The sequence below is a fragment of the Vipera ursinii genome (assembly GCF_947247035.1).
Source record: "Vipera ursinii genome assembly, chromosome: 7".
Taxonomy (NCBI): Eukaryota; Metazoa; Chordata; class Lepidosauria; order Squamata; family Viperidae; genus Vipera; species Vipera ursinii.
This window is the reverse complement of record NC_139521.1, coordinates 58,368,534-58,396,197: the sequence shown is the minus strand read 5'-3', so window position 1 is coordinate 58,396,197 and position 27,664 is coordinate 58,368,534. Positions and strand designations below refer to the sequence as shown.

The following is a 27,664-nucleotide window of genomic DNA, read 5'->3' as shown; positions in this document are numbered from 1 at the left end:
AAGTAAGTGATCATTTTTATAGTTAATTCCAAAAGGTTATATTAAAAATCAATACTCCAAATTTATCTGGACCCGTAATTTTATTTATAACTTTATTTGATCTCAATCTTAGATTTTTACTGTTTAGGTCGAATTCTTTAAGTTCTTAAAATTGTCATTAATATTTCTTTTGATCAGAATTGAAGATAAACTCACCCAATAAAGGCTTTTCAAACCTATCATTCTGAATGTCTGTAATAGCTTTAGAATAGTTAATAGAAAATTTCTGAAAGTGATAGAAAGTGAGTTTTGCGAACTTGGTGTCCTTTAAAAGTCTCCCCTGCAGTTGCAACCAAGATGGCTGATCCAGTAGTCTACCAGCCATCAGACCCACAGCAGCATATGTGAGCAATGTCCTGTCCTATCCTTATTTCAGGATGTTCCAAGAAACCGTCCACTGACCAATTCCTTAACCTTTGCTATGCTCATTGGCTTCACTGTTATAGAGCCATCTTCAGTTCATCCCATCTCCTCCAGAAGTCCCTCTATTTCCTACTTTGATATAACAGCTTAGAAATTCTCATTGCCACCACCTTTATCTGTTATCCTTCCCCCAACTTCAGCAAATGAGAAAAATAAGGTTCACATAGCCTGTGCAGCTTCCTAGCTAATAAAAGGAAATAAATAATGACAAATGAGATAAATTGTATAGTTACCCTGACTGACCCTGTTGCACTGAGATGTTTCATCTCATCCTCATTTTTTTCATAGTGAGATTTCACAAGCCACAAATGCAAACAAACTTTATTTTAATGTAAAATAGAGGATGTAAAAATTCCCTTCAAACTTTAAGATGTTAAATACAAAACAATCAATGGTGGAAGAAAATAAAATTATAGGGCTGCTCAAATCAGGCACAACATTTTCCAGGAATATCCAACATCAAAATGTAAAGAAAAATACAGGAATTTCAGTAGATTATACTGATATAAATCATACCATTTTGCCTCTGTTTAGAAGCAACTCTGGCATAAAAAGTAGCTGTTTTGCACAAATCCCACATGCACTGAGCATGTATAAAGAAAGACAAAATTGGACTTAAAAATACAGAAAAAAAATCAACTCAGTCCCGTTCATATCTAACATTTATCTATTCCTCTACAGAATATCTGGAACAGATATTAACTTTACACCATTTTTCCTTTAGAAATCCTTCTTCCTGCCATTTCAAACTTAAACCAGAGATTGGAGGGAATCCACTCTAGCTTCTTGGTCTTTTTCTCTCAGAATTCTGATTGTAGTGTTCCAAATATAAACATTTTCCCTCAGAACAGAGAGGGAGGGATTTCAGTCGTTTGACTTTGCAGGTGACCCAGAACTGTTTTTCCTGGAGATGTAGATGTAACATCTGAGATGAGTGAATGCATATTAGACATGCCTAAGCCGGCCAGACGAGAATGGCTGGCAAGAAGGCTGCAATTTTTAAAAATTGGCTGACTATTTGGAACCATTAGTTTTGCTGAAGAATAATATTTTTTCCTATGAATGACAAGTTGAAAAGATTCCCAAAAATTAAACTGTTCTCTATATGAAATATGTTTTTGACAAAACATTGTAAATGATACAGAATTAAGACAACTTTAGCTTTGTGTAGCAGCTGCGCTATGCTGAATATGTGTTTCCACAAACAAGTGTAGGATAAAAAATAAACTAATAGTGTATAGGTGATAAAAGTTCTGCTAAAGGAAAATCGAAGCTCCCAGCTCTTCCTTTTTTGTGTCACTCTAAGTTTTAGGACATGGAAGTTTTCATTTAAATTTCATTAGTTTATTTTCTCAGCATTACTACTAAATGTTACCATCATTAACATTGTGCAGATACCTACTTTTAAATGTAAATAACAAATTTTGAAATAATAGCTCTGATCTTGGAAAAAACAAATCCAACATCCATGGGGAAGCATAGTCTTTATAGGAATCAGCCAAAATGATACAAAAAGGGGAAAGCTTTAGTTCGTCTTAAAATCAAAATCTCAATGTTATAAAAAGCAGAAGGTTGGAGGGGAAAGGAAAGTGACTCGGAATGCCAAAAGCACTTATGACAAATTCTGAGTGCAATTCTAATGTTAAAATGGGGAAATGGACTGAAAAACTGTTATTGAGGCTTTAAAGTTAGCTCTTCTTTGTCTTTTTTATTGAACAAATACTCAAAGAAAAATGAAAAAGAATTTTCAAATTAAGATAAGCCAGTAGAAACAAAAGAAAACCAAGTCCAACATTCACATCGCTATTTATATTTAGATTAAAAGAACATTTCTATAGATGAAAGTCATCTGCTGGGAAATGTTATTGTTAATATAGTTAATAAATGGTAATCAGATTTCAATTTATTTATCCTGAAAGAAAACAGTACAAAAGTACATCTTATTTCTTACGTTTAGTCAGCATCAGAATTTCATTCAGAATACCTGAGATTCATGATCTTTTTTGTAGCATAAGGTATTTCTACAGAAATTATTTGACATATCTGCTAGAAATTGTCTTTCAATTTTAATTTATAGTAGGCCTTTAATGAACTTGATGGAAAGAAAGCATAATGTTCACTGCAGTATCACCTGGATCTGTATTTGCTAAATTATGTAGTTATACCCAGGTTGGATGACCAATTTGCACGTCAGAACCGCTACGGACCTCCACCAGAGTTTCCTCTGGCTTCGCTCTGACCAGGCATAGTTCACCATCTTTCGGGTCCTAGCACGCATGCTCATGCTCCACCTCCCCAACGGGGCGGGTGAGACGGGCCAGTGGTGCGCCCTCCGCTCAGAGGCCTCAGGATCCCACCTCGGCCGGCACGCACCAGCCCTCACCTTCATTGAGCCACAGAGCTTTTGTCTGCAGCCTCCCACGAGCGCCAGCTATTCTGAGGGAAACTTCGGAGGGAACCAGCTACTAGATGGTTTGATTAGTCCAGGGGTAGGCAACCTTGGCTCTTTTATGACTCGTGGACTTCAACTCCCAGAATTTGCTGGCTCAGGAATTCTGGGAGTTGAAGTCCACGAGTCATAAAAGAGCCAAGGTTGCCTACCCCTGGATTAGTCTTTCGCCCCTATACAATTATGTAGTTAGTGAGCGCCTGTTACTCGTCCCAGCTTCTGCCAACCTAGCAGTTCGAAAGCACGTAAAAATGCAAGTAGAAAAATAGGGACCACTACAGTGGGAAGGTAATAGCATTCCGTGCGCCTTTGGCATCTAGTCATGCCGGCCACATGACCACGGAGTTGTCCTCGGACAAGCGCTGGCTCTTCGGCTTTGAAATGGAGATGAGCACTGGTCCCTAGAGTTGGAAACGACTAGCACGTATGTGCGGGGGAACCTTTACCTTTACCTTAAAATTTAAAATAGCTACAGTTTTTACAATAAATAGGCACAGTAGATAAATATTTTAATAAATGAGTATATGAATATTTATCAGTGTTGTATGGGATATTACTGATTTATCTATCTTATTGAGGAATTTGTAATTAAATGTTCTTTAATTCTTCAAAACTAATCTCCTTAGAGAGGCTTTCGTTTCCGCTATGTTTGTGAAGGACCATCCCATGGTGGACTTCCTGGAGCTTCTAGTGAAAAGAACAAGAAGTCTTATCCACAAGTCAAAGTAAGTTAATAACTACTATATTTAATATGATTAATATTTATTTATCATTACCATATAACTATATTATCGATTGTGTGATACTCTACAGAATAAGGAAGGACATACTTTGCTGCTCAATAGTGATTTAACTTAAGGTTCCTTCTATGTTCTTTACAGACTTCATTGGAAATAAATGGTAAATTAGGTTAAATCCCCAGTTGTATCAACACTGAGAAGTGAGGGATGAGATTTAGCCAGACAAGAATTAATTCAAGGTCCACAATTATTGAGATCTTTTTGAGCTTGGAAATTTTTTTCATAAAACAATAAGCTGAGATTCAAAGACATCCTGGTTTATTTTTATCCAACTGCATTGTGATAAATGCAGGCCTTTCATTCTTGCTTTGCTTCTTTTCACAAGCAGGGAAATAGATTCATCAGACAGGGGCTATGTTGAGCAAATCCAATTCATTTCCTTAAAAATATTATTAAAGGGTCTGGTTTGATTTTCAAATCCTACTATTTCTGAATGTGTTGGTTACTGTAAAGACATCTGTGCTTTTAAATGACTTTAGCTAAAGTGTTTTATATCTTCTCTCAGCTGTAGTTGAATTATCAATATAGTATATGTACAATCTTCAGAGAAGCAGATTGTGTCCATATTGAGAGGTTAGCATGTATGTCTTGAATGTCTTTGAGGGCTAACCCTGCTCTTTCCTGAGAATCAATAGAAGTTATCTAGTTAATGTTTTTAGACAAAAAGTAGCTTTAAGGACCTCTAGTTATAGTACCAACACCAATGGAGAAATATCGAGAAGTTTGAATATATTGGACTGGTATATCTGCAGTTGAGGGCAGGCAAGATGGAGGTTGTAGCTCATAATGAAAGCCCTTGCCCAACATGTATTTGGGCAATATTTGGATGGCACATTTCCCATTATGATACCATCACCCTTGCAACTGCTCAGTTCTGCAGCAATGATTTACAGTGTTCTGAAGTTATTTTTTTACTGTAATTCCTGTTACAAAGATACAGGACCATATTGTTTAATTGCAGTGTAAACAATTATTAATTGTTTCCTCATAAGGCTATACTGGCTTTTTGAAGACATCTTTGTTATTTTTATAATTGTGATAGTCTGTGCTTTTATTTTTACATAAAATGGGTATCTTTTTAAAGTTTTTTTTAAGGTTAATTGTATTGTACTCAGGGGTGTGGTGGCCTAATAGTTAAGACACTGGGCTGTCATTTGGAAGGTTGGCAGTTCAAGACCCAAGTACTGTGAGCTCCTGTTTTTGCCACAACTCCTGCCAACCTAGTAGTTTGTAAGCATGCAAATTCAGGTAGATAAATAGGTGTCATTTTGATGGGATGGTAACAACATTCTGTGCATCTTGGCATATAGTCATGCCAGCCACATGACCATGGAAGCATCTTTGGACAACACTGGATCCCTCAGCTAGGAAATGGAGTCCTCAAGATACTTTTTCAAAAAGCAATTGGACTTTTTTAATTTGGAAAACTGGAAAAAAAATTAAGAAAGTCCACTTGCCTTTGGAAAAGCACCTTGGAACAACCATGACCTGGATTTTGAGAATCTCCACAGACATTTAGGAAATAGAGATGAGCACTGCCCCCTAGAGTTGGACATAACTGGACAGGGGAAACCTTTGCTGGATTATTCTCTGTCTCCTACCTTATCTTCATGAAGGAACTTCTGTTTCTGGCATTGACTCCAGTATGAAAAATGAGTCAAGCAAGAGAGAAAAATGTTTCTTATGGAGATGAATAAGATAAATAAGGTAATGCAGGGGAGAGCATTATCTATTCTCAACTACGGATATCCTTTTGGGCTCAAAATTAAGATCTTACTTTGTTTCTCCCAACATCTTAACAGTTTGTTGTGAATGTGTAAATATAGCTCTTCTTAAGATATCTATGTTGAACTCACATATATTTCTTAGAACTCTCTGAGAACCTTAGAACAAATAAACTTTTTGTTTATTTCATTTATATTGTGTCTTTTTGGAAAATATGTCAGAGATGTTCTCATATTTATGGAAATGGGCAAGGCATGTGGGGTTTTTATGGGTATTTCCCCTCATATTATTTCAACTTGCCTTTAATCTTTTATCATAATTATATTACTCAGTCTTCAATTCTGTATATTTTTAGCTGAGAAAAATCTGATTAACAATAGGTCTTGCTTCAGAATAGACATATAAAGAGTGCACTGTCAGTGATTTTTATTTTTATTTGAAAGTATTATATCTTTTTTTTATTTTCTTTCTTCTTCATTTATATAAATCTTTACACGACAATACCTACAAAGAGAGTTTGGCGGATAAATATGGGGAAGTTCCTTAAGGCTACTTTAGTAGCTTGTTAGTACCTGTTTTTTATTTCAAGTTTAGCCAGTTGGAAGGTGGAATATTTTGTGTTCTGTTTCCTTCTGACTGTCTGCCTTCAACCAAGGTGCTTCATTTACATGAATGGAAAGACCTCCAATATGTTATATTGTATTGAATAATTATTAGTTGTTATGATCTATATAGCACCATATATTTTACTGCACATGTAATCAGATAAATTAGTTTCTGCGGAGTTTGCTCTGTTTATAATGCGCTGCTGATTTGTGCAGCACCATCTTTTCAAATTAAGTATAATAATGTCACTTCAGTATAATGATGTCACTAGCAACATACATACATTTTCCCCAAAATTTAAACTTTCTGGGTTTTATTGTTATCAGTATCCCATCTTTCGAGAATATAGAAGTTATAATAAAGCACAATCTGTACTTTTTTAAGGAAAGTAATGGCTAAAATTCTGCAAAGTAAGGCAAAATCCAGCCATTCTGTTAAAACTATGTAACAAAAGTTTTAGCATCACTATACAAACTGTACCCCTTTGTATATTTGTGCATCACACTGCATGTTCCGATGGGGTAGAATCCTCTTTTGCTTTTCCCACTTTTACCCACCTTTTGATTTGCTGTAGTAGAGCATGAATCGCTACTAAAGAGAGCCCGTTTTGTGCAGTATTTAAGACTTCAGGCTAGAAGACTGTGAGTTCTAGTCCCACCTTAGGCATGAAACTTGCTGGGTGACCTTGAACCAGTCAATCTCTCTAATCCCTAGGAAGAAGGCAATGTTAAATCATTTGTGAAAATGCCAAGAAAAATGCAGAAACATGTCCGGGCAGTTGCTAGGAGTCAAAAAGGATTTGAAACCAATAAATAAATAAATAGCATGAATCACTGAAACAAGACAACACTAGGATTACACTCTAGGGCCGCAGCTCCCAACCTTTTGGGCACCAGGGACTGGTTACCGTATGTTGAAAGAGTTTTTTCCACGAACCAGAAGGGGCATGGTTTTGTGTGCTGCCTGCATCCTGTGAATGGGACTTCGCTTGCTTGTGAGGCCTGGTTTCTGGCATGCCGTGGGCTGGTGCTGGTCCATGGACCGGTGGTTGGGAACCCCTGCTCTAGGGGCCTTTTCCACTCCCAGGCTGTAGTGCTGTTTGTTGAGTCAGTATAAAATTATGCCAGTATTAAATGTGCTTTTCTTATTGCCAGTGCCCATCCTATCTTTATGGCTTCTCTTATCAGTCAGTATCAACATATAGGTCAGTAGGCCCCAACTGCAATGGACCGTTTCTGTGGAGGATAATTTTCCATGGACCAGGGGACATACTTTTGCGTGCTGCCTGGATCCCAGGCATGCGTGGATGGGGCTTCGCTCACTAGTGCGGCCCAGTTCCTGGCAGGCCACGGACGAGTACCAGTCCACAGACTGAGGGTTGGGAATCCCTGGTATAGGTGACAAAAGTGTAACATATATACGTACTGTAGGGCTGTCTTTGGAAAGTATTGGAAAAAGAAGCACAATACTACTTTAACAAAAATACAACTAACGATAAATAATATTTGAATGCATGGTGATGAACACAAATGGATTGGAAATAAGAACATAAAAGGAGCCATAGCAGGCCCATCTGAATCCAGCATTTTCTTTTTTTCTTTTTTTTATTAAAGAGTTTTACAAAAACAAGATTTTACAATATATATCCCCAAATCCCCCCACCCCAAACCCGCCCACTTCCCCCCCACTTCCCAGAGCTAAATACAGGATTATAGTTATAATAATCATATTCTAAATAAAAATTATGCATAATATACAATTAACCAAATTCATAATGTGCTTTAAAGAATCCAGCATTTTCTAATGGGGAGCCAGATGCCCCTAGATACCTGAAATGAATTTGGATCAGCCTGTTGATAGTTTAAAAAACTTCTAAAAGTTATTTTTAAAAATATTTAACATTAAAAATGTTTAATCTGTTTAAAACATAAAAATGTAAAATGTAAACACATTAAACTTTTTTAATGTTAAATATTAAAATAGTTATGTTTAGATTTGTGTGTCTGTATTCTGGGAAACATATATTGGAATCATTGTTGTTAGTATAAACATTATTTTTGGTATCACCATGACAGAATTTCTCCACATTTATCAGTAAAAGTTTTCATATTTACTTTTGCTTTCTCTTTCATTTCCTGTTCTTGTTTAAGGAATATCATTTTGAAAATAAGCTTGCAATATATAATGAAAACTCACCATTTCGAAGAAAGTTTTAAATTGCTTCATTAACAGAACTTTATAAAATGCCCATAAATATCTTAACTGTAGTGTCCACCCCATACTTCCTCTTTTTTAATCATAAGTCTGTTAATAAAAATAGTATGTATGTATTTTGATTTATAGTGTCAGGAATCATCCTTCTGGTTTTCAAATGCATGTTGTAACACATATTCAATATAAATGTTTTAAAAAAAAATATTTGTCTTTTGAAAACATTTTTCCATTTTCCAGAATTTAAACATTTTGTTTTTGTAATTATATATTTACATTTTGAATATACCAATTTGGTGTATCTTATACTTACCCAGTTCTACCGAGATGACACTAATATAATTGATACTCCTATATATACATATTTTAATCCTCTAACTCAGAATAAATGAATACCTTCACTTGCCTGCATGTATTAATCAGTGATGGTGCCTGAATTTATTTTAAAAATCTTAGTTTCAACAAGGCTAGAGTAAAGGTGTGAAAAATCTGGAGCACAGTCTAATAGGGCTTCACAGGACTACAAAACTGGCTTACTACTTTCAGCATTCAGTTTCACTTTACCCAAATAAAGAGCAAATAGCAACCCAAAATAAATGTGCAATGAGAAATTAGAAGGATTGTTTCAAAATCCATTTTGTTCTTATTAAGAGAATATGGTTTAAATGTGTTTCTAAAGAAAAGTATTGTTTTATAAAAATATGAAGTTCTATTATTGTTTTATTTTATATCTAAATAAAAATTAAATTATTAGAAATAAGTGATATATTTATTTCTAACTCCAATGAAATTATTTGTTGTGTACAGTATTCATGGAGATGTCACACCAATTAATTTACAATTTTAATTTGAATATCTCAGACTTAACCTATAGAAATGGAGGAGTTTCAGCTTCCTTTATGTATTCATCCATAGTGTTGGGTCCAAATGTTCTGAAACTATTTATGTGCTATTTCAGAACATTGTGTTTATTTATGAATATTAGTATCCTTTTCTTGTTTTTATTTCAAGTCTGTGCCACTTAGCATTTGACATTTCTTCGTAAATTTTAAATAAAAAATTATTCCATACTCTACAACAGGATCCCCAACTCCTGGCCCGTGGCCTATTCAGAATTGAGTGACTGGCTGGAGTGCATGCATGTTCGTGCCTGCAGCTCAACTTATATGAGCGTTGGGCCAGTAGGCACTTGTGTGCATGTGTGTCAGCCTGGTGCCTATGTGAGTTAAGTTTTGTGTGTATGCGCGCGTGTGCCAGCCCTCTGCCCATGTGAACTAAGCTGCATATGTGCAGGATGGCTAAACTGAGCATGTGCATGCTGGCCTGCCACAAGTCTTAAATACATTCCTAACATGCAAGAACTCCACATGTAATACATTTCAAAAATCAGTGTAAAATCAGAATAATTGCTCAGAAATAAAAGTGTTTATTCTGCTTCCTACAGATCTGCAATTATGCTGGACCTGCAAAAGTAATAGTGCAGTTAGTCACAAATGGAAAACATATCCACTTGCATGCTCACAGCTTGGTAGGAAAACATTGTGAGCAGGGAGTATGCACAGTAAATGCAGGACCGAAGGACATGGTAGTGGGGTAAGTAAGTAGTGTCCTTACAAAGTACAATTTCTGTATAATTATGTTATGTAGATTCAGTTCTACCTAAAGTCTTTATCCACTCATTGTTCACTCTGTCTCACCTTTCTAATTTGCGGTAAACCATCTTTTTTAAAAAAAAAGATTAGCAATTATGAAGAGATGGGAAAGTCTGCAAGTGCATGGTGCCAACTTACAATTTTTGTAGTTTAAATCAGTCTATAGTAGAACAAGAAGAAAAATGGATACAATAAAATCTTGTGGACGATTATTCTTCATTTAGGATTACTACATATGTAAATTGTGATGAAGTACATCTCCAGGGCATACACATGAATGCATGAACACACTGTTAAGATACAGTCAAATTTCAATGGGAATTTGGTTGTAATTGCTATTTGTTGAAAAGGCTTCAATTATTAGTGAATCTGCTTGCATAATGAATTGAAATTGATTATGCATGTCATGGTAGAGAAACAAAATGTTATAATACTTTAGTCATACATAATAATAATCATGTATTGTTACAGTTTCATTATATTGTCTAGCTTGAAAATTATAGAAGAAAACCACTGAAGTATTGAGGGAAATAAATGTTTGATTATTCTGAAATAGCCAAGTCCGGGTGTAATTAGCAAGTAATATAATAATTCCTTTTCTAAATATAATACTTGCAAAAATATTTTTAATTATTGCTGTTTTTTTCAATAATTTTCTTGTGATTTTTTATTTTCAGATGAAGAACTAAGATTGATAGTTAGCTTCTTATTCAAAGCTGCCTGATTAATAACTGAATAGCAAAAAAATAGAATTGAAATTTTTATGGAAATGTTTCCTTTCCTCCAAATACATTTCCTAAATTCACTTTCCAGGTTTTTCCATTTTGTTAGAAACCACTTCCCTAGTTTCCCTAATTATAAAGTTAGCCTCTTTCTTCATTACTAAATTAAATAAACAACTTACTCAAGTTAGATAAAAGTGATTATGATGTTGACATAAACAGTGGATTCATTGAAGTGTTGCATTCCAAGAGCAAAATAACCAAGGGAGTATTAAACCCTAGTTAATCTGCTTTTTTTTTTTAAAAAAAGAGCAAATATATTATTGTTCCTAGGATTGGGTTAGTTTCAGTTAAGTGCTAGTTTGATGTTATATAGGAAGATTTTAGAAATACATATGCAAACATACATACACATACACAAAATCCTGGGGAAAAAATAGCCAGATAGAAGCTATGTTTTAAACTTGAAAGACTTATTCTTTTGATGTTAAGAGTCATGTTGTCATCAAACTGAGTGCAGGATTTCAAACTGTTTTCAATTCTGCTTCTAATCTTGAAAGTTTTATCATATTCTTGCTAAGCATACTTAAATTCAGAATATATCATTTGAAGCTACTTATCCAAACATCATACCTTACTTGATGCTCTCTTGTTATTGAAACACAAACTCTCAAAAACTTTTCTGCATTTAAAAAAACTTTGAGTGAATTTATCCAATCAGTTTTCATTGGCTATAAATTTTTTTCCCCCTCTAAGTTCTCAAAGGAATTTGTTTTCCATATCTCATTGCCTGCTTGCAATAGCCCAATTAGGAGGTTTATTGGCTCAACATCATAGCGTGAACTCTATATAGTCTTTGAGTGGCATTTTAAACAGGGGTCTTCTTGGTTCTGGTCTAATGCCTAAATGTTTTAGCTTTACAAAAATAGAAAAAGTTGAATAAACATAGGCAATGCAACAGAGTTTGCATCGATTGAGGCCAGAGAAAACACTGTATGTTGAGTGGAATAAAGGTAAACACTATGTTATACCTGAGAAAGTATAGGATATTTCTTCATATAATGATTTGTATTTCTCTACAGATTTCCTAACCTGGGAATATTACATGTTACAAAGAAAAAAGTATTAGAAACACTGGAAGCCCGCATGATTGATGCATGTAAAAAAGGGTACAATCCAGGACTCCTCGTTCACCCCGACCTCAATTATATACAAGCAGAAGGTGGAGGGGAGAGGCAGCTAACAGGTAGGTAGGGAGTTACCTCTGTGGCACATGTGAAATAAATAAATAAAATAAATTTAAATATTTTAAATTCCTCTTGTCTCTTTATCATGTTTTATGATCAGCATTCAGGAAAAGAATGGTACTTCCTTCAAACTTGTCAATATAAAGTTCAGTGGGAAAGAAAATAATTTCTTTTAGGGTGCATATTCCTTTAATTCTTTTTCAGTAATTCTTTTGTTTCTGATGTATGGATCTCTCACATTCTTGAATATTATCAACTCCTTTTCTTTTTCTTTAACTCTTGGTTCAAAGTAACATTTAGCGTTAAACATGCATTATGTAATTCTTTTTAAAACCACTTTGCATGTTAAATAGCTGGGTGGGTGATTTTGAACTGAATGGGGAATTTGGAATTTCCTATATCTCTTGAAGAAATAGCAGTGGTATTTGTGTGCATGCTTGAGAAGGTTTGAGCATATAAAAAAAACTGTTCAGAAGAATCATAAAGTTGAATATACTGTATCTTTACTATAATGCCAACTGTGTGTCCTACGCTTTGGCTTCCATCTGATCTCTTGCTTTCGTCACTAAAATGGTTAGTCCTCCTCTTAATTCAATTTCTGTGCTTGCTTTCTCTTTCTCTTTCATTTACCATTACCACTGTTAATGGTACCACCTTGCTGCAATAATCCATTGTCTTCTCCACTGTTTGCAGAACGAGAACGCGAAATCATTCATCAGGCAGCACAACAACAGACTAAGGAGATGGATCTCAGTGTTGTTCGGCTCATGTTCACTGCATTTCTTCCTGATAGCACTGGTAGCTTTACAAGAAGACTTCAGCCTGTCTTGTCTGACCCTATATATGACAGCAGTGAGTGCCTTTTGACTTTTCTTTCCATGCTGGAGCCAAACCCCAGTCTGAACAGGATTTTGTTGTAAGGTTGAATATTGAGGCATAGGCAATTTCTCCTAATCGACATTTTGAAAAGGATATGAAAGGCTTACATTTAAAAAAAACCACACAGAAAAGTATCACTTAATATCTAAAGAAATGTTTCTGTAGTTGTAGTATTCACAATGCAAATGGCAGTTTGTGTTAAAAAATGATAAAGGTGAATTTAAGACACACAATGAAGATCGCCTTGTTCATCCCTGAATTAATGTAAATTGAAAAGTATATATAGTCCTCTCCCTGTTAGTATGATTGCTATTATTTCTAAAAGTTGTGACTACAGTTATAAAAAAACCACTATGCATAAGCCCTAGGTCAATGCAGTGAAATATGGTTTGAAACAAATGATACAAAATGGTTCTTAAGTCAAAGAGAATTATATTTCACTATTCTCTCTGCACTGCAGTTAAAATCTTTAAAGACAGCAGTATACAGAACGCAATTCAAAATATTCATATAGGATAAAAATCTTCAAATCGATATATTGGTGATTAAGAGCTGCTTGTAAAATCTTGTAGGTAGAATTTAATGGCTGTTGCAAAGAGGTATTAGCTCATAACTGACACTTCTATACATATGATGAAAGTAAGGAGTCAGAAAAGTCAAGCTGCTGACTGCAATCACACTATCACTCTTTGCCTCCCCCCCTTTTGTTTACAGTGTTGAATATTGTCAAAGGAAGCAGGGGTTCCATGATAGGGACACCATTACCAGCTCCTTTAATTTAGTCCCTTGTGGATTATACTGTATCATATTGTGCAGTACAGCTAGATGCTGTTGTAATTCTGTGCCAGCCTGTGATCCCAACAGCTGAGAGGGCCTCCTTAGGGTGCCATCGGTCAAAGAGTGTCGACTGGCGGCCCCCAGGGGGAGGGCGTTCTCTGTGGGCGCGCCAGACCTTTGGAACCGTTTACCGGTGGAGCTCCGGACGGCTCCCAACCTTTGCTCCTTCCGACGTGACCTAAAAACATATTTATTTGAACAAGCCGGCTTGGTCTGATGTGTTTAGGGGTATTTTAACGTTTTGTATTAATCTATTGAATTGGGCTATTGTATTTAATATTTCTTTTAAGTTTTATATATTGTATTTTATTGTATTGCCCTGTACACCACCCTGAGTCCTTCGGGAGAAGGGCGGTATAAAAATTAAATTATTATTATTATTATTAATCTGAGGAGGAGGAGGGGGGCCCTGGGGAGCCATCAGAGTCAGGGAAAGGCTCTGATGAGCTCCAAGACTTACATTCCAGTGAGGAGGCTGGCCCTTCTGCTCGTGCTCAGGATGAGACGCAGCTGGGTGGGGAGGCTGGGTCGAACTCTGAGGACACACAGCTAAAGGGAATGAGAGACGCCCACAAACGAAGACAGGCTAGGAGAGTAAGCCAGAGAGAGGCAATGGGGAGACTCCGGAGAAGGCATTGAGAAGCCACGCCTTAAGGACTGAATTACAAAAGGGGAATATGTGGGCGGTGCTGGTTGCTGAAGGCAACCGTTGCAAAGTACTTCATGGGATCATGTTCTGTTGGTATTGCCAGTGAATAATTCTATTTTGCATTGTGTTTCGTGTGGACAACTTTCTCCGTTTGGATTGTGCTTTGTTACCTTTGTTGTTGGACCATTTGGCAGGTTTGTTACCAATATTGAAGGGGTTTTTGTTTTCTTCTGAGTCTCCAGCCTCTTTGTCAAAGGGGATTTATCCTTGTGCATTTAACAAGGACGTCCATAGACTGGGACAGAACAGATTCTGTTTTGGCAATTGTTCTTTGCTTTTATCCAGACTTTCCAAAATCTCTATAAGCCAGTTTTTATACATCCTCTGTCTTTGATAAGCCTTTCAGCCATTTTATTCTAATGTGTCTGCTTTTTTGTATTGATATACTGAGCATCTGGAACTCAGTTATATATCTGTGCTTTTGAATCCTCGTGTATAATAGCTGAATGTGCCAATTGTCAGAGCAGGAACATCCAATTTTACAGCGTTGACACCAATAATATTAATGATCAAAGAAGACATAATAATCAAATGTTGACAATCTTTTCATTCATATGACCTTTCTATATGAACATAAGAAGAGGATTACATTTTAATTTTTATTACATTTTTTAAAAAGTAAAAATAAAAAATATAATAACAATAATAATAAATTAAAAAGAAAACAAAAACAAATGAAACACTCAAATGGCATACTCAATGGACCACTGGAATGTTTTCTGCCATCAGTTTTTATATTTCTGTATTAAATGTTATATTATGCTTTTCCTTCTCTAGAGAACCACCTAGAGAAATGAAATAATAAATGCATAATTGGCAACTGAGGTAAAACTACAAAAACATCAAATCAATGTTTTTTGATATTAAAAAGTGGCATGGATTTCCCAATACAAGAAGTCATTGTCTTGCAAAGTGACTTATGACTGGTTGTCACTTAGGACCGTTGCAGCATCGCTGTGGTTATGTGATCAAACTTTAGCTACTTGGCAACTGGCATTTATTTATGACAGCTGCAGTGATTGTTTGCCACCTTCTGACAAGCAAAGTCAATGGCAAAGCCAGATTCACTGAACAACCATATTACTATCTTAACAACTGCAGTGATTCGCTTAACAGCTGTGGCAAGAAAGGTCATAAAATGGGGCAAAACTCACTTAACAATGCTTAGCAAAGGAAATTTTGGGCTCAGCTGGTCATAAATCAAGAACTATCTAATATTTTCTTATTTTACTCTATGGATTATTGTTGTGTATTTTCTGAGTTTTGGAGATGATACAGCCAAGTTGGGAGAAAATTCTTGTTGCTGAAGTAATTATAAGTTGACTTAATTCTTTCTTTAATTTTCTCTCCCCAGAAGCTCCAAATGCATCCAATTTAAAAATTGTACGGATGGATCGGACTGCAGGCTGTGTAACAGGGGGAGAAGAAGTTTACCTCCTTTGTGACAAGGTCCAGAAAGGTGTGAACTCAAAACTGCATCTATCATGCTTGAACACAGTTATATAAACATATGCTGGGAATCAGTAAAGGTGGCCAATAAGGAAAGAGCTAGATGCTATTAGGACGATCAACTTTTTCTCAATCTAATCTATTTCACAAGCCTGTTCCAAAAATAAAGTGGAATTTAAAAATAATGCAACTGAATTCTTCAAAGGAAGGATGAGATAAGAAGGCAGCTAAATGTAGATTCCAATAAAGGAGAACATTTGTAGCCCTGGGTTGAAATGACGGGTCCTTGATGCTCTCTGAGTTTGGTTGTTTTCATGCAGCTGCTTCATTACCCAAACCAGGTAATGTCATCAATGCTAGTTAGTACAGGTCGTCCTCGACCTACAACAGTTCATTTAGTAATGGTTCAAAGTTACAACAGCAATGAAAAAAATGACTTATGACCGTTTTTCACACTTATGACCGTTGCAGCATCCCCATGGTCACCTGATCAAACTTCAGATGCTTGGCAACTGACTCATATTTATGATGTTTGCAGTGTCCTGGAGACATATGGTCACATTTTGTGACTTTCTGACAAGCAAAGTCAATGGGGAAATCAGATTCACTTAATAACCGTGGCAACTGCAGTGATTCACTTAACAACTGTGGCAAGAAATGTTGTAAAATGGTGCAAAACTCACTTAACAAATGTTTCACTTCACAACAGCAATTTTGGGCTCAGTTGTGGTCGTATGTTGAGGACTGCCTGTACTAGCACTAATGATGTTACCTAGTTTGGATAATAAATATAAATTGCTGTCCTGTTTTCTTTTGGGGGGAAGTGGGAAATTTGTACCATAAAATTTATTAATAAAATATGCTTCTATATACTGGAGATTTGCCATAATTATTCCAAAGCCAAAAATTGATTTGATTTTATTTAGTAATAAGAAAGATTTGTAAATGATAAAAAGATATCAAGTCTGACAAAGTCCTTCCCAATCCAAGATAGGGAAGTGAAATAAATTTCTTAACTGATTTAAATAAGACTCTGAGTAAATGGAAACTCCAGAGTGGGGTTTTCCCTTAGCAAGACTGTTTTTTCCTTGCAACAGTGTTAATTGAAATCTCTCCAGCCTAGCGAATTGAAATGTATACTGAGAAATGTGATACTTTTTTATCAATAAACATTTCTATATTAAAAATTTTGATATGGCATCTATTATCAAAAACTCTCCATAATTAGTAAGAGGGGAAAAACTGGCCAACATTCAGAAAGAAAGTATACACTTAAACAGAGTTGACAGCCCACAGGTTTTCTCCATTTAGACATTTCCGAAGTATATGGGGACTACATCTCTGCATCTATGTAATTTTTGACATAGGCTACATTGAACTTATTTTAGTAGCAACTATACAGTAAACTGGCTTATTTTAATTACGAAAAAACAGAAATATTAGCTATAACATTGTTAACAATATGTTTTTGTGGTGGTACAGCTTAGTGCTTCCCAGATTTCTTAAGAAAATATTGTAACCTTTGTTGCATAAATGTTTATGCTTGTTGTGCACAAGCTGTAATTTTTTATTTTATTTATATGATTCCAGACAAGAAGAAAAAGCAACAATTTAAGAATCATTAAGGTTCTTCCTACCCAATTGGATTACATTGATACTGGAGTTGTTGTTTTTTAACTCCAAATTTGCACTTTTCCCCAATAAGACAATCAATTTGGGAATACTTCATAACTCTGGACATCCTAAACACTTTTCCCTTCCTGGAGCGTAATACTACTGTTAACGACTCCAATTAATTTTCTGGTTCCCAAATCCTTCCAATTTTTTCCCTAGTTTAGAAGATCTTGTATTTTATTTCTGTTCTTCACAGGGTTACTTCACTATTTAGCTTATGATGAGAAAATGATAGAAAAGAAGTAAACATGCACACTATCCACATAATTATATACAAAACCTCTACAGAGGTACGGCTGTGGCCTCATAACTGGATGTCCAATTCAGCTATATAGGCAATTGCCTCTAGTGATTGTTTCGTGCACAACTTCTAGGGAACCGGCGAATGCATGTCATGGGCAATAGTTTAATGGTTTGCATATCAGCACCACAATCGTAACAAGGGGAATCTTTCCATCCCATTGATACAGGGCAGAGGCGCTTCTTCCAGTATTACATCTAATTCTCTTCAATTTCATCCAGACAAAAGTGTGTGTGTGTGTGTGTGCGCGCGCATCTGTCTTTGAGTCAGTGTTGACTCCTGCTGAGTGGCAAATCCTTGTAGTTTTCTTGGCAAGATTTCAGAAGTGGTTTTCCTTCCCTGCTTCTTCTTAGGCTGAGAGAGAGTGACTAGCTAGCCCAAGTCACTGAGTTCACTTTGTGCGTAAGGTGGGACTAGAACTCATAGTTTCCTGATTTCTAGCCTAGTGCCTTAACCTCTAGACCAGGGGTCTTCAAACTTGGCCCTTTTATGACTTGTGGACTTCAACTCATAGAATTCCTCAGCCAGTCTAGACCAAACTAGCTCCTATTACTTCAGTAGGATGGGCAGGAACGTACTCTTCCTTTTTGACAATATTATTCCAACCTCCACTTCTCTACTTCTGTTAAAATTCACCTGTAAAATACAAAACCAGATTGCTGGAACTTAGCAGAATACATCTTGATTCCTTAGCCATGTGGCTCTGATTGTTATAAAAAACAAACAACTTGTGTTCTTATACCAGATGGACAGCTTATGGATAGGGGAAAAGAAAATCATTAGCTTTCACTTTGTTTTCTCAGCTTTCTTTGTAAACAGTTAGCTTTCTTGTCACACATTCTTATTTAGGACATAAAATAGTAAGGCTTTCTTGAGAGAGGGAGAGAGACTCTGGACTGACTAATGCTGCCCTAGAATCTAAAGTTTTCCAGCATCTGTTTTCTGTTTTGGACAAAAGAAATGGAGGGGTGGGTGATGGAACAGTCAAATTGTTCCCAGATTTGGATACAACAGCATAATTGTTCACCACACATCATTTGGCTATTAGCACGCTGGCGGAAACAAAGCGAAGTCTGAGGAAATGTCTGGAAGAATGTTAGCACAACTTTAAAAATCAATTAGCAGTGCTTTAAGTTGGATCTAGACCGTGAATGTAGAATTGAAACAATACAGTCTTTGCAACCTAACCCAGCCCACCTTAACTCATCCTGAGATGCCCGCTATTGCCTTAAAGCAGAGGGTAAACATGAATCATGACCTATTATTCATGTTTTCTCTCTTACAGATGATATTCAAATCCGTTTTTATGAAGAAGATGAAAGTGGTGGTGTCTGGGAAGGTTTTGGAGACTTTTCGCCTACTGATGTGCACAGGCAGGTAAGTTCTTTTGGCAAGGAACTATAGTGATAACATATACAACAAGTTTTAATTTGAGGTATTTAATTTCTAACGCTTCTCAGGGTTCGAAAACCTGATCACTTCCAATAATTTCAAAGAAGCAATAATTAATGTACATACAGAGATGTATAAATCAGAAAGAAGATAATATAGTATGCAAATATATTAGATATGTAAATTATTACATTTCACTGTACTTATCTTGATCATCTGTGTCATGATTGCCTACAGTTTGCAATAGTATTCAAAACACCGAAGTATCGAGATGTCAACATCACGAAAGCAGCATCTGTTTTTGTTCAGTTACGACGAAAATCAGATCTAGAGACCAGTGAACCAAAGCCTTTTCTGTACTATCCTGAAATCAAAGGTAATTGTCAATGCTCTGTTATATTGCATATGGTAGAAGACATGCATCTTTTTAGAAAACCATCACTATTGGAATTCTTCTACCTATTGTAATATGTTGCATATTAGTTAATATTATGGACTTCGTATGAATTCCAGAATAATAGTGTTGCCAATAAATCATTGCTGCATTTAACATTCTGCTCATTATAAAAAATAGAATTAATACAGTGGTCAATAAGGAAAAGACCCCTAAATGACATGAGGTAAAAATACTGGCATCATTCACACCTTCTAATATATAGGAAGTCCTTGACCTACAAAAGTTCATTTACTGACAGTTCAAAGTTACAACAGCATTGAAAAAAGTGACTTATGACCATTTTTACACTTATGACCATTGCAGCATCCCCATGGTCATGTGATCAAAACTCAGATGCTTAGCAACTGACCCATATTTATTGACGGTTGCAGGGTCCCAGGTTCATGTGGTCCCCTTTTGCAATCTTCTGACAAGCAAAGTCAGTGAGAAAGCCAGATTCATTTAACAACTCTGCTATTAATTTAACAACTGCAGTGATTCACTTAATAACTCTGATAAGAAATGTCATAATTCGCTTAACAAATGTTTCGCTTAGCAACAAATATGTGGGGCTCAATTGTGATCGTAAGTTGAGGACTACTTGTATGGAGATGTTTTGGAATGATTGGTGGTGATGGTGGTTATTGTAGAGGCTTCCCATATTTCTTTTCCAGTCCATGAGTAAAATGCTCCACCCCCTGGTAGTTTCCATCTCTAGCAAGAAAAGCCATTCGTTACTTTCAAATTTTCAACTTTTTGAACACTGTAATTATATCACAGCCGTTGCTTTGTAGCCTTAGGTTACTTTTCTATTAGTCAGGATTCTCAGTAAACTTCCCAGCTCCTAGATTCAATTTAACCATTTAATTTCCCTATAAACCAACGACAAACAACAGCGGAAATCTACTTCTCTTTCCTGATAACTGTGAAAACTTTGTTCAGTAAGCATTCCCTTCCCAACTAGTTTATTAATAGTATTTTTCTTCATTCACAACATCCAGACTTTGTAGCAGAGGCTGTGCACACTAATTAGCCAATGATTTCTTCAAGTTTCAGAGTTAAAAGTATAGGCAATCAAAGATGATAGTGTTGTGTAAATCAGACCCCACTCTGAAGAAAGGCAGTAAAATTGCACTGACTTGATTTTATCATGCCTTTTAAAGAGGGAAAACCTAAGCTTGATATCTGTCTTAAGCTCTTAATGGATGTACCCAAATTCTGGATTTCTTAACTGTTTACTGATTCAGGTAAGCTGTATAAACACAGGATTCCTTAAAGTATCAACACACATTCTTTTTAAAAAAAATGAATGAAGTCATGTTTATCTATTATCTGAGTTTTGGTTTTGTTGTTTTGACAAGAACTATCTTCAGCAATATTGTCATATCAGTTGTGAAATATCTATGTGTCACATTAATGGGGAACAGGAAGAACAGAATACTGATTCTTGGATAATAGAAAGGGAGTGTTATTGATTACAGTTGATAGAAACACCAGTTATTTTAATTATGTGTGCCTAAAAAGACTGAATGATATTTACTGATAGAGTCAAGAAAGAAATAGCCAAAAAAGGACACTTTTTTCATTTATTGATTCAATATGTAAATATGTGTAACATTTATTCAGTATGTGAACTTATCAAACTGGTTTCTCAAAAATCCTCTGTGATTTTTTTTACAAATAATGTGACACTCTTGGTATTTATTTGATAAGTATGTTTGACATTTAAATTATTTTTACAAGAGTCCTATTTGGCAAATTTGCATTTTAATGTTGTCAAATAATTTTGTTCCTGATAGTTTAATAATTTCTTTATTATTTCATTGCTTGACTTATACCGTATTCTTAAAAGAACTATAAATTTCTTTCTCTTGAAAAATGAATTAGAGGTAGAGATAGCTCACTTATTTTCTAAAGAATTGGAAAATTCTCTGAATTCTATTTTTTGTCTCATCACATTCAGTTCCGATTAGTCAGACTGTAATCATGTTTATTTTTTAAAGGATATAGTATTTGATCCGTGGTGTCCAAGATAGCTGATGTCTCAGTTCTTCTCAGGTGCCTTTACTTTGCTTCCCATCCCAGACTCTTTTTCATCAATAACGACTCAGTCTCCATTTGTAGTTTCAATTCTGTGGCGAATCTTTACTTTCCTGTAAAGGTATTGCATAACAGATAAGCTCCTTCATTTTCACCATAAGCCTCTATTCATAATGAATTTTGTGGAACTAAATTTTACTTATGTTCACTGTACTGAGATAGAAAGATATAGCAGGCCTTGATTAAACTAATTTAATTTATACATGATTTATGTATGACTAATTATTAAATTAATAAATAATTTGATAACTTCAATTATTCTGGCATGTGTAATCACATGGCATACTATCAGTTCTTTCAAATGTTTTATTATATACAACATGAAAATGAATGAGCAAGCTGGAAATACACACACAGCAGTAATAATGCAGCCCATACACTAAATGTGGTTTGGCAGAAAAAGTAGACTCATTCTTGGCATTGCCCACAGATAAACAAAAGCAATTATTTCAATATCAAAATAGAGCTTGTCTCTCATTCTTACAAATACGCAGAAGCAAAACCAATCTCAAATCAGTCTGAATTTGTGAGAATGAAATCTATCACACCTGAGGAAAGTATTTAAAGAGTGAAAGGATTAATATATAACAAGCAAAAACATGTAGTTAAGATGGACAAATGAGGGAACAATTAGTTTATTCTTCATAAGTTGTTATGATAACTGACAGGAAGTGATGTGCTTTAGGGAATTTCCAGGTTTACCACTGAATTGATGAACTCTGTACACTTCTTTTTTTAGGATTCAGAAATCTTTGTGGTGTACAGTTGAACTTTGCAGAAACTTTCAAAAACTCCCTAGGCACCTACTGAACCATCCTGGGGTTGGCTGGCTATCTATCTGTATAATTTGGGGGAATTGCCCAGATACAGCGGCCTACTTTGGTGCTCGGCTTTAACTATAATTATTAATGAAGTTGCAAGTATACCAGTTGAATATCGTCCAAGTCTAGGAATACATATTTATTTTATATTATTGTTTCTCTTCAGTACTCCTAAGTTGGGTGGCTGGGTGTTAATCCAAGGGGAAGAAACCTATATGGAGAATCATTTAAGAAAATATAACTTTGAAGAAAAGAATGTTAATAAAGTTCATGTTTACCCAGAGGTTATCTTATACCTAACAGACTTTTTTGTCTACCATATCTACTCTAATTAAGAAAAAATTTTCAGAGATCTTGGCACATTCAAATTCACATCCACTGCTTTTTGATATTTTTCTTAACTGGAAATGCCAAAGATTGACCTTGAAATTGGTTATAAATGAACTATGTTCTCGTCCCACTCTACTATTCTATTGTCTCTCTGCTTTTCTCAATTTTTCCTTCTTCTTTGGACTGACTATTAATATATTATAGATGTAATATGGTATTCTGATTCTCATGGGCATTTTCCCATCTCTCTGTCTCTGTCTCTGTCTCTCTCCCCCTCTCCCTCTCTCTCTCTCTCTGTCTCTCTCTCTCTCACTCACACACACAGAGAGAGAGAGAGAGAGAGACGTCTGTCTTTCTGTCTGCCTGTCTATCTATTTATTCATCAACCAATCAATCTATATTGTGTGGGGTACCTCAAGTTCTGTCTTGGCCCAGTGGTGTTTAACTTCTTCATAAATGACCTAGATGTGGGGATTAAAGGGCAAATTTCCACATGATACTAAGCTGGGATAAATTGCTAATACTTTAGAACAGAGGTTGTCAACCTTTTGGGCAGCAGGCAGCAGAGTTTTTTCCACAGCCTGGAGAGTGTGTGGTTTTGTGTGCTGCCTGCATCCCATGGATGGGGCTTTGCTTGTTTGTGTGGACCTCTTGCTGGCATGCCGTGGCCCAGTACTGGGCCACAGACCAGGGGTTGGGGACCCCTGCTTTAGAAGATAGACTCAAGTTTCAGAAGGATCTTGTCAGACTTCAATGCTGGGCCCTATCTAACAAGATGCAGGTCAGTGGTGAGAAAAATAAGGTTATGTATTTAGGCAGGAACAACTAAATGCACAGGTAGTTGATAGTCATTACCTGGTTCAACAGTAGATGCTGTGACTCTGAGAGATCACTGGATCACTGCCTAAGTATGAATCAACAGTGTGCTACATTCACCAAAAAAAACCCCAATGCAGTCCTAGGCTGCATCAGCAGAAGGATAAAATCAAGATCATGAGCAATGATAGCCCTGCATAAGGAAGATCACATTTGTAATACTGTGTCCAATTCTGGCCACCTTGAGATAAAAAAAGTTGCTGAGGCCCTATAAAGAGGACAGAGAAGAGCAAGAAAAATGATAAGGGGTCTTGAGGCCAAATCATACCATGAGCGGCTAAGGGAACTAGGTGTGTTTAGCTTAATGAAGAGAAAGCTTGGGGGAGCCCTGATAGCTGTCTTCTGACACTTGAAAGGCTATCACAGGAAGAGGGGGGTCAATTTATTCTCCAGAGTACCTGAGGAAAGGACAAGAAGCAATAGGTGGAAACTCATGAGAGGGAGAACAACCTGGAAATAAGGAGGTTTTCTGACAGTGAGAATGATTAATCAATGGAACAACGTGCCACCTTGAGTTGTGGGTGCTCCATCACTGGAGGCTTTCAAGAAAAAAACAAGGTAATCATTTGTCTGGGGTGATATAAGAGCTCCTGCCTTGGGCAAGGGGTTGGAGTAGAAGTCCTTCAAGGTTCCATTCAGTTATATGATTCTGTGACTCTACTAAGGAAGATAGTAGGCTTCACTAGTTATGTTATAAACTAGTCATGTTTAACCATCTGTTTTAGATGCTTTAATTTAAATTGCTATTGGCCTTGACGGACTGACTAGTTTCAGTTCCATGAATAGGATTCAATTTATATGCTTTTATTCAAATAAGTTAATTAGTATCATCAAAGGGGAAGTAGGATCAGTCCATAAATTAGTTTGAGAACTGCCTTAGCTGCTAGTATAAGATATCTCTTGACCTATTTTATGCATTGTTCATATCCTGGTGTAAATCCAAATACAATTAGGCTTCTGATTTGCCTATAATTAATTGGAAGATCTTAATATAAGTAAAAATGCTCTTAGGAGTGGCTTGGACACACAGAGAATGCTTATATCAATTCCTCTCTCGTTCCATTTTTGTCATTTGTGCTGTTTCCCTAACTTCCGTGGCCTATTTTGACTGTTCTATCTTTTCATGGTACAGAAGTCTTTTTTCTCTATAAGAAAACATAACTCCTATCTAGATCATGGGTGTCAAACTCAATCGTGTCACATGACATATCGTGATGTATCGCAACATTTTTTGCCTCTGCGGAACCGGGGTGGGTGTGGCCTGCATGTGACGCATCTGGCCTGTGGGCCACCAGTTTGACACCCCTGATCTAGATGGTTGTCCTCTTTCACAAGCATACAGCTTCAGGACAGAAACACATGGAGTGATCAGGGGGAAGGGAACGCCCACCTAGACAACCAGATCAGCTGAACAATCATCAATCAGTGGAGTGACAGATGTTACAGCCAGTTCACTGTCATAGTTGTTAATTAAATGTTAATAATTGAGTAACAATAAACATTCCATGCTCTACTGTGGGATCAACATAGTTCCTGAAATGCATTTGGCAATTCTTCATGTGTAGACATGAAGCAACCTATTATTAAAGGAAAGAGAAAATGGGAAGGAATATATCTGAAAAGGAAGAAAACATTTAAGTCCAGGAGAAAAAAAAGTTTTATTAAACTTGAAGTCTTTATTACTATGAGAAAGCAGCTGAGACCCAACTGCTCAGACCTAAGGTCACCAAAGAATCTTAGGAGCCAAGTAAAGCTGGTTTGGTCAGGAGGTCTGTAATTTATTGTCACATCCTGGTCAGGTAGCCAAATAAACATACACTTAAATTAGAATGTCTCCCTTATATTAGTCTATTATGACAAATTGTATTACAGGCTGTGCCTCAGTTTTCCCAGTATTGCCCAAACAATATATCCAGCAATGAAAGAGGAAGGGCAGACTCCTTGAAATAGGGCTTTAGAACCTCCATTATACAACACAAGTATCTGTTTTATTCATTATTTATACAGTCATACTCTTACAAAATATGAGAATTCAATTCATATTTATGTAATTTACAGCAGTAGCAACAAATGTTATTCCTCATTTCATAGCCTGTTACCTTCTGAAACAGTTAGAGGTGCCTTAAAGATTTGGTTGCATCTCTCTCATATTTCTTTTGTCAAAAATGTAGATAAAGAAGAAGTACTAAGAAAACGACAGAAGCTCATGCCGAATTTCTCCGATAGTTTTGGTGGAAGTGGCGCAGGTGCTGCAGGAGGTGGAATGTATGGAGGAGGAGGAGGAGGAGGAGGCGGTGGCAGTGCTGGATCAGGTAAAGAAAAATGTTAATGGGATAATGAATGAATAATGGAAGGTGCATTAGGAAATGGCTTTTCTTTTTATTTTGAACTGTCACTATGATAGCTGGGTTTTGTTTTGCAGGAGATTTAAGGAACCTCAGAAGTTATGTTTTTGTGTGTGGCCCCATACAGTGCTGATTCTAAACTACCACTATCAGTACAGTCCATATTTATGCATTTAATTCTCTGTGGAGTTAGGCTCTGTATATTAATTGAATTGTAAATTGAGTAATGTATTACTTTATTCAATTTAATGTCTTTATGAAGACAAATTGACACAATAACATTTTTCATCCCTAAAAACCAAATATTTTCACGTATATTTATCTTAATACCGTACGTTTTTATGCACAGTTGGAGAAGAGATGTCTATTAAGAACAATTGTCCTTTAATTTAAATGTAGGTAATATATTTAAACAAAATTTACATAAAATTTACATAAAATGTATGAATTATTGGAGTACAGTTTGGAAAAGCAGTGCACACTTATTTATTTATTTAAATTTAGGCACTCCCCAACTACAAACTGACTCTAGGTGGCACACAAAAGCAATAAAAACATAATATAAAACAAGACAAGACAAACTGACAAATTTTCTTACTGTATTCAAACTTTATAAAAATCATTCTCATTTTAGTTAAAAGAATTATTAGTGAAGGTCCAGTATGTTATTAATTCTTTTATGACCTGTACATGTATATGTATATGTATAAACATTTTCTTTCTGTGGATATAGCAATTATTGTTTTGTTGTTGGGCAAACATTACCATCCATATTGAACTCTTAAATAAGAATAAATAAATTTACTTATTTATTTGAATTAGTATTACTTAAAAGTAAATTAATGTGTAGCCTTTGGCTTATATTTGCAGTGATAAACACCATATCTGCATTTCTGGGTGAATGCTAATAGAATGTGCAATAATAACATATATCCTTGAATAAAAGTTAGATTGTTGATAGACTACAGCAAAAGGCCTCCCAAGGGGAAAAAAACCAATATTTGCTATAATAGTATTTGCTATAATTGCAAGAAAATTACTTTACTGACCTATGCATAGTTAACGTCAGACCTATTTATACTGTGTAACCTATTATATACAGTATATAGTAAAGCTTTAAAAGCACGCTTTCATATGCGTTTAAATCATGTATTTTAATCTTTCTATATTTATAATGAAATATCCATGGAAAGCAACATATTAAGCATAGGTATTGCATAGCCTGCTTCTTCTTATACCTCTGAGACCCTGAATCCTGTGATTTATCTTTGTTATGTGGATTGTACTACTTAGATTTCTATTTTGTCTGCTATAGATAGTGAATTAGTCTAAATAATGTATGTTTCTCTTGTTTATGATAAAATTAGAAAGAGATGAGGTGACGCGAACATGCTATAAACATCTATAGATGACACTTTTTGACTTTAAAACAGACATGTCAAACACAAGGCCCGGGGGCCAGATCCGGCCTGCAAAGTGGTTTCATGCGGCCCGCGAAGCCACCCTGGAAACAGTGAGGGAACAGCCCCCACTGCCTTGGCCCTGGCCCAGAGACCCTCCTTCTGCCAGAGACCCTCAGATCTGTCCCACTCCTGCCCAGGCCCCCATAGGCACCCTTGATGCAAATGATGTAGAGCTGGC

General features: G+C 35.9%; 1 protein-coding gene across 1 annotated transcript in view; it reads left to right on the top strand.

The window, feature by feature from the left end:
* NFKB1 (nuclear factor kappa B subunit 1) overlaps nt 1–27,664 on the top strand; it is an 81,461-nt gene that overhangs the window by 24,702 nt on the left and 29,095 nt on the right. The window contains exons 5-12 of the mRNA XM_083367822.1: nt 3,538–3,636; nt 9,698–9,846; nt 11,710–11,873; nt 12,568–12,726; nt 15,654–15,758; nt 19,009–19,100; nt 19,353–19,491; nt 25,850–25,990. Of these exons, the coding sequence (XP_083223948.1) occupies nt 3,538–3,636; nt 9,698–9,846; nt 11,710–11,873; nt 12,568–12,726; nt 15,654–15,758; nt 19,009–19,100; nt 19,353–19,491; nt 25,850–25,990 (1,048 nt within the window). The remainder of the gene's footprint in view (nt 1–3,537; nt 3,637–9,697; nt 9,847–11,709; nt 11,874–12,567; nt 12,727–15,653; nt 15,759–19,008; nt 19,101–19,352; nt 19,492–25,849; nt 25,991–27,664) is intronic.